General features: G+C 36.8%; 1 protein-coding gene across 1 annotated transcript in view; it reads right to left on the bottom strand.

The window, feature by feature from the left end:
• LOC122082340 (mitochondrial adenine nucleotide transporter ADNT1) overlaps window positions 1-9457 on the bottom strand; it is an 11009-nt gene extending 1552 nt beyond the window's left edge. The window contains exons 1-7 of the mRNA XM_042649837.1: window positions 9036-9457; window positions 7618-7666; window positions 5317-5480; window positions 4827-4864; window positions 1868-1980; window positions 1606-1719; window positions 47-391 (exon numbers count right to left, since the gene is read on the bottom strand). Of these exons, the coding sequence (XP_042505771.1) occupies window positions 47-391; window positions 1606-1719; window positions 1868-1980; window positions 4827-4864; window positions 5317-5480; window positions 7618-7666; window positions 9036-9202 (990 nt within the window). The 5' untranslated portion in view covers window positions 9203-9457. The remainder of the gene's footprint in view (window positions 1-46; window positions 392-1605; window positions 1720-1867; window positions 1981-4826; window positions 4865-5316; window positions 5481-7617; window positions 7667-9035) is intronic.
• Between the last annotated feature and the right edge of the window lie 2569 nt (window positions 9458-12026).

Below are 12026 nucleotides of genomic sequence, written 5' to 3' on the forward strand. Positions count from 1 at the left end.
GGGGGGTTGTACCAAGACAACTAAAGAGTGAAGATATAATACTGACCTTCACTGAGTTGGGGACTAAGCCCTTGTACAATGCTCCAAAGCCCTCTTTCCCAACCGTCTTTCGGAATGCATCTAGCATGCCAGAATATTCAAGTGATGCTTTGCTCCCGCCACCGCCGGTAACAATTGAAGAAGCATCCTTCCAGCCCACCATTTGCATTCTTCGGCGAATAACATCAAGCGGGTATGCAACTGTCTGGCCAACGGTTCCAGCAGCAGCTCCACAAGCAAGCTTTGTTGTCACGCTCAACTCAGAACCATCTGCTAGTCCAAATGATTTGCTTTCAACCAGCCATTCCTTCAGAGATTCATACACGGCAAAGTTGAGACCCACATATGGAATCTGCAAGAAGCAAAAGACAGTATAAGCTAGTGAGGGCATAACTTCTTTTTTTTTCCTGAAGCTCCTGCTTGGATTTTGCATTGGGAAAGAATTTTGATAAAATTTAGGGAGAATCAAAGAAACAATGGTCAAAATTAAACTTTAGCAATGTCATTTTTCAAATTAATTGTTCTTCCAGAGGATGGGTTATAATAAGTGAATCCCCGGCTACATGATCCCCGTTTTTTGCTTTCCTATTTATGTTCAAACAGCTGGAGAAGACGCCAAGATAACTAGAGAAGTTAATGTTTTTTTGTCAGACAGTTAGAGAGAAACAATAAAACCTCCCAACAGTTCAGCGAAGCTAGTATAACAAGCAAACAGATACATAGCCACATGACAATGATCACATAAACATGAGGTGTTTAATTATGGTCCTCAATCTACCATTGGACTTTCTATTTTTCTATAGGTGCATCACAATTGTATCAATAAATGAGCCAGCAGAAGAATCAGCATGTAGCCACTGTTCCACCACTTATGCCTTCATAAAACCCCGTAAACCCACTACTCACTGATCATAATTGCAGTGAAATGATCACTTTTTGCAGAAATTTCAGCTCAAATACAGTTCCTTTTATTCTCTTTTTATCCACAGTTGAAAAATACAACTAATGTTCATTTTTTACCATTAAGGTTTCTCCTATTTTTTAATGCCTTCTTATCTATACATGCTTTATATGGCATCAAGCCCTACTATGACCTCAATACTTGTACCCCAGCCATCCAAATCCTATCCTCTTATTTCCAATTTTCACTTGTACAAACCAGATTTAGCCTTTACTACTTGAACAAAAAATAGCAATAGAAAAGAATAATACATAATGGTCCATACTGAAAGAGCCTCAAAACCCTAAACCTTTCTCTTATAGTCTAACAATCACTTTCTCCCGTAGCATCACAAAGCCTGGATCCACCCAGCATACTTGTCTAATGACAACCACTAAACTCCAAGGGAACAGAAGAGAGAATATGTTGCTCCACTTTATCGCATCATATAAATAAAACACAATAGGTTAATACAAACTTTTTAAATTAAGTTTCCAATGGATTGAACCTCCTTGAAGTGTAAACTCAATTCTCAGTCTGGATAAAGCATTGACAAATCAAAAAGGTTGTTTTTGGGGGGTGGGGTTGGGGATTGGGGGAGGTGCAATTAGAAAGACTCCACTTACAACTCCAATCACAGAAGGAAGCCAGCCTTTGTACAAAGCCCGTGGGCCTTCTTCCATGAGGACAGTTCTTAGGGCATGGAACATCCCTCTGTACTGGTAAGGGGACTTCTCTGTCTGCAAAAATAAACACAAATAAGGACCCAAGCAAAGACAGAAATGGGAACACCAAGTATTGTACCATGATATCAAAATCAACATTGCAAATTTCAGACATAAGAACCAGGGAGAACCACAGAAATAAATTCTTTAGAGCAGATAATACCTGCACAGTAAGCCTGCCTCGTACCATGTCCATCGGGTAAGTTGCTGACATAGCAATAATTCCAGCCGTTGCTCCAGCTCCGAGGCGTAAAAGAGGAGTCAGTTGAGCATCCTCTGTGAAAAGGTAACAAAGAAAAGCAATCCAGATATTCAAACCAAAAGAATCTAAAACATCTATATTTACCAAGTGAGGAAACATAATATTTGATAAGGATATATATCCAACAGTGAAGACTAGGCCGCTCAAAAACTCCCAACATCTTGCTCTATAAATTGCTAAACTAATCAATCAGCAAACCTATTACAACTTTCTAAAAACTAGTTCAATTCAATCCATAGCTGTCAAGGCGTCGCCTATGGCATCCAGGGGCTTTCGTTGCCTAGTTGGTGTCACCTTACATCCAGGCACCCTCCAATGCCTTGGATCGCCTAGACTCAATGACAACTATGATTCAATATTGAAACACTAGTTCTCATGGCCAGCGCTTCCTAGTTGCTCCGCTTTAGTTAGTCTTGAAGATATTAACCATTTGGTAATCCTGCATAGGTTCACAGCAACCAAGGGCTCAACTCTTTGCCTCTGTTCGCTTTTCTGTTCAAATCCATTACTCCTATCATTATTTACATTGGATTTTATAAATCTACATTAAGTCCAAAGACAAGCTCCATGAGTATGCCTTAGGAATCAATTAATTAATCCTATGATACACCAGATCCAGCTCGGTTATTGATAGAGTGAATAGATCCGCCATTTCTTGAAATCTCTCTTCTGATTCAAAATCGTGGTGTAACGAATAGGAAAGTAAGCAGTCTCCAGGTTGAGAATCAACATGATGGATAGGATCCATTCATTATCTTCCCCCTCTTTTTCTTTTTTGTTTGGTTGGGCTCCTTAACAATCACTTCAAACCAGTGACAGAAGTAAGACTAAGTGGCTTTATTCAAAGGGTATGCAATCCGGATTATAGCACAGGTAATCTTCATTGTCCTTTTATTAGGATTTTGTCAAGAAATATTAGACAAGAACAACTGGATGATAAATATTCAACATCCTACGAATATATTTCATGCAAATTTCTGAAATATTGATTTCTTTCCTTGAAGAAAATCTCGTGAGAACACAACAAATTAGTACAAGTTGCGGTAGATAAGTTAAATCAGATCCTAAAAGCTCCGAATCGCTAAAGGATGCCATGTGATTGGATTATGGTACATTCGATTAAAAACAGAATGAGCAGACATAAGGTATTCAAGATCCTCCCTCTCTAGTATCTACAGCAGAAACTTTAGACCCCCACAAAAGAAAAACAGAATCACTATTTTTTCTTATTTTGGTATCCAATTATCCAACTTCAGATTGTTACCACAATACCACCATGCTTTGAACAGGCATAGTCTTTAAGCCTAGTTGTCAAGGTTCCTGGATGCCAAGGCGGTCGCCTAGTCAACTATGTCATCATGGGTCTTAAGTAATCTTTAAAAATTATAGTCATAATAATTTGTCAGAAGAGACGTGCAATATTAATCTTTTAAATTTTATTGAGAGTGAGATTAAAAGGGGAAATTACCTAGATCCACTAGATAAGAAAATAAATTATAAGATAAGTAGGTTTCAAATTTATTTTACATTGACGAGTTTCAACTTTAAAAATATTTACTCAATCCCCAAAATTAGTTATTGCTCGTGCGGTTCAAGAAAAAATAAAAGTAAACTTCCTAAAATACCCCAACCTCAATTCTTTTATTTTTATTCAATTCATTTTTAATTGCATGTGGGACCTACCTCCGCCTCCCCTCTCCTCTTCCGCCTGTTCTCCTTCCTTCTCCACGAAGACCTGAGCACTACCCAAGAACCACAAACCTAAGTGAAACCATGCTTTAATGATATTTTCTTGCTGGCTCGGTTGGAATGATTCATGTCCAGAAGATAATTGTTCTTTTTGTCTTATTATCTAATATAAACCAGTTATATATTGTTGACGAATCAGAACTTGCAAGTTTAAATTGTCCGGTGTACCTAACCACCTGAATTGCCTTTGGCACCAGGAGCACCCAGATCTAAGCAAGTCAGAGAAAAAGCGTCTCTGCCGGATTCTAGACTGCCGGAAATTGTCCCCTGAAGTATGCGCACATGCAATAAAAAATGAACAGCTGCCGCTGAGAACTGTTGCGCAAGTCCTATTCTACGAACAAGAAAGAGGTGCAGGGCCAACAACTCGTGAGCCACCACCAGCCGAGAAGACCCCTGAAGAAGAGCATCCACAAATTTTGTCTAATCGATTTGAAAGCTGATAAGCGCTACACAAATTTTCTTGTCTAGCACTTCGAGAAGTATGATAAGTACGAGGTTAAGCAAGCTTACAAGCACAAGATTGAAGAGGAGATCGCAATAGAATTTGCAGCGGGGAGCGGTGGTTCTGCCTTCCACGAGCACCATGACAAGAAAGAAGCAAAGAAGGAAGAAAAGGTGGCTCACGACAAGAAACACTTCTTCTCTGCGTCTCGCTAGTGAATCATCTCCATCCATCTGCCTTCCTTTTTAATTTGTTTTGATATGTTTCTTAAATCAAACCAGTTTCCATTTGCTTGATGGATCTCAATCAGTCCTTAATAAGCAATGAAAAGTTCTCCTTTATTGCCTTTTGTGGAGAAGGAAGGAAAAGAGGAGGAAGTAGGTCCCACATGCCATTAAAAATGAATTGAATAAAAAAAAAAAAAGAATTGAGTTTGGGGTATTTTGGGAAGTTTACTTTTATTTTTTCTTGAACCGCACGAGGAAACTAATTTTGGGCATTGAGCAAATATTTTCAAAGTTGAAACTAGTCAATGTAAAATAAATTTGAAACCTACTTATCTTGTAATTTATTTTCTTATCTAGTGGATCTAGGTAATTTCCCCTTAAAACTAACAGTGGATAAAAAAATTCAAAGTAAAATAGAAAAAGAAAAAGGTTAAAATACCATTGCCAGATTGCTGACGATAAAGCCACAAAATGCCCCTGTTGTAAATATCACAGAACAATGAATAAGAAGAAGACAACAGATTACAAGAAAAATGCCAAGCCAAGGCTGCCAGTAGACACAAATCACATTCTTCTGTAATGACCAAAGAGGAGCACCCACATTTTTTTTTAAAGATTGCGACAGTTTTTCCACCATACTTGTTAAAAAATATCTTTGACAAATTGGCACATCCATTCACTTTCCTAAGAGATTCATTTATCATTTCCACTACTTCAAAAAACAGTAATTTCAAATGGTAAAATATCTGACGTAACAAAATCAACCTTCAAAACGATGAATTGTTGCTATGTGATATTTGGATACAGTCAACAGAAATATGAAATGCAGACATGCAGTACAAAATGATTACATCCCACCCCAATATAAAGTAAGAATTGCATGCAATAATAACTGATATGAAGTAAACATTGCCAGTGAGGAAACATACTGAGATGCTTGCTCATAACTAAAAAACTTGACTGCCGAGTTCGGGACAATACGAGCACAATTGGTACCGTTGCCCTTAAACAGTCCTCGGAAACCTTCTGTTCTCCATATATACTTCAAACCTTGAATTGTTCCATTATACTTTATACTATGCGGATTTTGAACCTGCATTTTTGAATCAGTATTTTGACCATAAGATAAAACCCTGCAGTAATAGTATCACTGTTTTAATGTGAATGGCCCAGAGAAAGAATGATTTCATAAACCTTCTAAATAACAGTTCAAATTTTAACACACTTGGTATTAAACTACTAATCTGTGAGCAGGAGGTGTAATCGTATAGGGAGAAAACTTAACCAGCTCTCCAACAAAACCTGATTGATGCAAATTAAACATCAGGTCCCATTTGACTGGCATCTTAGGGCCTTGGTTTGACTGCACTATGAATCCTCAAATATCTTCTCTATGCTCTAAGGTTGGTTGTTTGGCCGAGGTATTGGCCTTAAGAAACTTGAAAAACCCAGACTTACAATATATATAGTAGACATTATTTCATTAGTAGTTTAGTGTTTGAATGTTTGGCTTGTGTTTGAATGTTTGGCTTGAGACTGTGACACAGCACATAAAAGAGGATACTTGAGCCAGAGGTTTATCATTCATCAAAATATGTTACCACAGACGACCTATCCCAAGGACAACAAACTCCAAACCCAAAGCAACCCAACTTAATTGGGTTTCAGAGATAAACACCTCACATTTGAGCTTGAATTGCCCCCACTGACCAGAGTTTCAAGCCACATTATCAACTGCTATGATGGAATATCGGATTGAAAAAATATCCATCAGTTTCACATATCCAATGTGTAGCTTTAATAATCACGAACAGAATAAGCCATTAAATGAACCAGAAATGCCCATTGCATACTTTTTCAACTAGGGTAAAAATGATTTTTTCTTAACTAAAAGTATTAAAATTCACCAAAGGTGAGGTAAGTGAATTTTACAAATAAATAAGCCCCAGGAGGCTGTGACTTGATCAAACCCAAGAGAAGAGTCCAGTTGGGAGACAAAAATAAACCTACTCACTCAGTCAATTCTTAGCCCATGTTAAGTTCCCAAAACCACCTTAGTTGGGTATTCAGCACTTCGAACTTCCAGATTACACAAACTGCACAATCAAACCTTATGTCCCACATGATTTCTAGTAACTATGCATTGAGAGTTGACCAAACAATGCAAATGGAGTTTGCCTGAACTCTAATCCTGCATCCAATTCCTGTGTTAAAAGGACCCTAAGGAGAAAACTAATATCTTAGTTTCCTTTTGTTAGAAGTTTACTTAAATAGGGGTCAGTCAAGCTGTCGTAGTCATGGATTAGAAGTAGAGTTGCTATAGGTTGTTAGAAGGAAATTAGTCCTCATTTGAAAGGTTGATCAGCTGCCCAAGAGTACTAAATTTAGAAGATTTCTTTGGGTTATTTTTTTTTATAAATCATCCCCTATGATTATGTTTTGATGGATCATGGAATTATTCTTGTTGATGGTAGGTAGGAGGATTCTCTCTCCTTCTCATGGCTGTTTGTCTTTCCCCTTCTTTCCCTCCTATTTCTTCTCTTCCTTATTTGAACAGCAAATATTTCTCTCCTTTCTTCACCAATCGATTCTACCTTTTAAAAAGATTTAAAAAAAAAATCTTACTTCTGCAGTCTACACCAATCAAACACCCATATACCTTCTTTCATTAATTGATTGCAAATTTCAGTTTCTATTTAACTCCCATCTTCTCTGTCATCAATCCACCTCATCGATCTCTCAACCCTGGTTGGATATTTTTTATTCAAATATGGAATTTCAGATATCAAAATCAGGCACTACTTCTCAGTAAATCTGACCACTAGATATGAGATCATATCTGAGCAATCTTAGCCATTAAATCTGATTGGTAGATCTAGGCAATTAAGCCCTTGAAACCGAATCTTGGCGATTGGCCCATTGCTTGCAGATCCATCTTGATCGATCTGCATCAAGAACATCTTTGCCAGCTTTTCTATTCAATTGACATGTAAACATCTTTCAAAAAATTTCATCAACACTTCACCATGGTTCTAATTCTTGGGTTTCGACGTCGAAACTTCCGACACTTGGAAATCTTGGGGTGGGTCAAAACCATTGAAATTTCCGAAATTTAGAATTATGTATTTCACTCATTTGGTAAATTGAGTAGTTATCGGATCAAAGAACAGAACAGAGACAGTGTAAAAGATAAAAGTAATAATTGATTGGTTTAGGATAGAAAAGAATACCTGGAGTAAAATTTTTAACCGTTCTAACGGAGCAACAGCAGTGCGTGACCTGCAACGTAAAAGACAGCACACATTTAGCATAACACAAGCACGACATCACTGAAAAATAGGTCAAAATCTCAACCTATAAAGAATATGCATGCTGAAGAAACAAACACTATTTTGCACACATGATTGTAACAATGGGTTATAAAGGGTGACAGTACAAAGGTTGGTCAGTTCCCAAACCCATAGTTTCAAAATGTCCAAGGAAAATAGATGAATGCAAAGTTATGGTTTTCTTTAGAACAAAAATAACATACTTTACTGCGATGACCCAAAACAGCGTCTTAAACGAGAACATCCAGTCAGAAAAAACCAGAGTAAGAAAAGAACCACAAGAACAAGAAATAAACGCCTAACAATGGAAAATCCAAAAGATCGGGCTCTCTGTGTTGCCATTTTGTGTACATTTATAAATCTTAAATGAAAGGGACTTTGTTGAAGTCCCTGCATTCAGACATAAGAGGCAATTAGCCTCTTAAAAGCTAGGCAACCAGCCTCTTCAATATTAAGAGGCAATGGGTTTTGGGAGTAATTGGAAGTAAAGGAATGGGCATGCTTTTGAAGACTTATAGCAGCATACAGAACGATGCAGACCTCTGCAGCTTTCATATGGATTGGTAACCATCCAAGGAGTTGCAAAGGCTGACATAATACAGATGTACCATGATGAACAACAGCTTTCACATGGCACTTGAGGTAGCAACATTTGATTTATGATACCTCAAAACACCACCTTCTCATACACGAGATTCTATCACCCTATGGTTAAAAGCAGTTTCCAGTGAAAAAGGTTGTGGTCAAATTACTACATAAAACCCAGTTCAACGAACACCTAACTTTAAGACAATTTGCAATGGATCACAAGTCACACCATTAAAGCTAAGCAAGAGTGGGAAGGAGGTTATCTTTAACTTTTGGACTTTAGAAAGCAAATAATAATAATAATAATAAATATATAAAAAAAAAATCATGAAAGAAGATTACCACATATGATACCAGTACTTATAGGTTACACTGAGCTGGGTACCAGCAAGCTCGAAAACCGTAGTTAGGGTTTAAGAAAGACTCACATTACAAGAAAAAGGAAAAATGCATTGCATATCAAACCAAAAATGGAGTTCAAATTGAATCTATATCAGCTGCAAAAACAACAGTATGCATCACTTTTTTTCTTGGAGGAGAATAGAAATCTAATTGGATATGAAAAGCAATAATAAGAAGAAAATAATCCAGTCAACAACAGTAATAACGAGATCGCAAACTATGACAGTGATTCAAACAACCAATAACATAATAGAATTGAATAAAACGAAAAAACTCGCAAAATAAGTAAGTCGAATCTTAACAGAACATGAAATTGATGAGGAACTCACACTCCTCCAGCGATGCCTCCAGCAGCAAGAGACTTGCATATACTGAGTACAGCAGGACCAGGAGACTTAACTCCTTCTCTCGCAAGCTTTGCCTCTTCAGCAAGATTAACGATCGTCGAAACGGCAGATTCACCAGTTGTCTTCCCAACCACATCCTCAGAAGCCATGGAATTGAATCAACTAAGAAAAAACCCTCGGTTGAATCGTTAAAACAGAAGAATTGAGTCCAGTCGCGGAAGATCGATAGGCTCTGCGGAGATTATCCGAGAGCAGCAATCTCCATATCACTCTCACAGTTTGTTTGGCGGCTATACCAGAGATGCCTGTGAAATGGGAGAGAACTGAAGAGAGAGAAGGGATTCCTCTCGGCCAAATACGCCGGGGAATGGGCCTTTATTGGTTGAGTCTCTGGGACGACGTGGGGAATCCGTATAATATATTGCACTTATCAAAGTGAGAGTGAGAAAGAGACAGAGAGAGAGAGAGAGAGAGAGAGAGAAAGTGAGGGTTATATCTGTAATTTCAGTAATAATGGCCCAAAGAGGATCATTTCATGTAATAATGAAACAAACCAATGAGTAGTAGGTGGCACTCTTCCGTTTGGTTCCGCTCCCTTTTCTGAAACGGAAACCTAGTTCGTATGACGGCGTCTGTACGGTCCCCTCTCTCCGGCCCTTTTTAAGTATTTTTATTTTTTCTAACAAAAAAAAAAAACTATTTTAATTTTTTTTTTAAGTGGGCCTTCATTTATTTTAGGCTATTTTTGTTGACAATAAATGAATAAAATAAAATATTTTGTTTTTATTCTTTTGTTTGATTTTGTTAATGAAAAGGAAAATTTTCTGTTCTAAAATTGTTTTTATGGAGGGTATTATCATAAAATAATTATTAAAAAAATAGACAAATAAGGAGGCTAAGGGTAAGTTCGTCAATGGGTCTTAATCGGCAACTCCAGTTTGTTTCTTAAATGGTTCTGACATGTTCTATTGTCCAAAATTTTAAAATAGATTCGTAAGCATAAAAAAATAGAGAGAAATAATTTCCCTGTGGGAGAGTGGTCCCTATAACAGACATATGAGGGTATCGAATAATCAGTCGACACCAAACGAAAAGGAAAATAAAGTTTCTGATGATGCTTTTTTGTGTATTCTCAGTGGTCCTCAAGTATATGTAACTATTCGAAACACTTCTCATAAAAATAAATAAAAATTCTAAACATATAAATTAATCAAATATCAATTCTTAAGCATACAAACATTCAAACCTCCATTCATAAACACATAAATCAAATACTTGAAGAGCGAAAATCCAAATCACCAACAACAATCAGCACCCCCAAATTATTCATATATATATATATATATTTTTTTTCAAATCAACATCCTAAATCACCAAAATCCTTATAACTTACCTAAGGGTGTCAATTTGGTTTTATACCGATATTCCATATATTTTGGTGTACTACAGGCATATCAAATACTGACTTAGTATAGGATCCTCATTTCAATATTGTATTGAATCTATCTAGTTAGGTATTTGGTATGGTATCGATATACATGATTTTTTTTTTTTATATCATATCAAATACCAGCTTGATATGTATTTCCCATCGATATTGTCCAGAATTTAATTCGATTTGATTCAGTATCAATAATTGACACGTTGTCAATTTTGATGTTCGATATTCGGTACACATTAACACCCTCAAACTTACCTTATATGTATTTACCTCAAAAAAAAAAAAAAAAAAAAAATTACATTATGCATATGCCTTCTAAACTGGTCCTGGCAGTTTCAGTTCCTAGTCGGCCTTTCTATTAGTTCTGTGCAGTAAGGCTCTAGGTGGCTCTAGGTTTATCGTCTGTTATTTTGGTTGGTCTTCAATCTGATAATTTATGGTGTTTGTTTGATAATGCACTGCTCTATGTCTGATAAAAATAATTTCCAGTTGAACTTTCATCTTGTAGGGCTTTTTTATTCATTCCTATCGTGATGATCTTCATTATAAATAAAATATGGAGGTCTTAGTCTAAACTTGTTAATGTTCCAATTCACAAAGAAATTTTTAATTTCATTAATGATTCAAGGTTAATAAATATTTTAACCTGGGGGCTAAAGTTTACTTGGTCAAATAAATGAAATAAAAAGGTATAGGAGTAGCGCCTGCATGTCGCACACTAGCAAGTATGTCTGATGATTTCACAAAAAAAAAAAATATGTATGATGGTAATGCATGATGGAGTACGCGGTTCATTTCAATGAGGGAAGACAAAGATAAACACAGTGAGCACTAGCATGTGGCATGCGAGCGTCATGCCCAGCCTTTTCCTAAACAACATATCTTTTTTTTTTTCTTTCATTTTTGTGAAATAAGTTTTGGATAAGGCATGCCTATTTTTGTTTAAACATTTATGATTTTTTTTGGAGTTCTATAAAAGTAAATTGAATTCGTTGGGTGCTAGTTTGTAAACTTTACCGATTGATGAATTACTTACGTATTTGGAATAAGGCAATTTTTGGGACTTTCGTCAATTGTAAAAGATAATCTCTTTAATCAATATTGTTACCTTCGATCTCTAGAATCTTCCACCGTTGTTTTAAATCAATTAGCGGAAGCTAACAATAATCTTGAATGATTAATAGAAACAAAAGAAAATTTTTGATGCAAAAATCAATATTTTAATATATTAATGAAAGAGATAGGAATACAAGATTCTTTCATACCATGTGATATAGCCAAAATAACCCCTCGGTGGGGGCCATGACACGTGTCGCCTCTGAGACACGTGTCCACCGCCAGACGAAGGGTCCAAGAGACCACTCACACTCGAGCACGCGCAATCACCGAGGCACGCCCGCAGAATCATGCGGGATCACGTCGTCTGCATGGGGGGAATATTCCCCCCAGAAGGTTGGACGTATTCGAGTAGGACTCTAAGAAGGCCGAAGGGGGAAAAACCCTAAGGCCAAAGAGCTATATAAGAAGGCACG

This window comes from Macadamia integrifolia, chromosome 6, assembly GCF_013358625.1.
Source record: "Macadamia integrifolia cultivar HAES 741 chromosome 6, SCU_Mint_v3, whole genome shotgun sequence".
NCBI classification, from domain to species: Eukaryota; Viridiplantae; Streptophyta; class Magnoliopsida; order Proteales; family Proteaceae; genus Macadamia; species Macadamia integrifolia.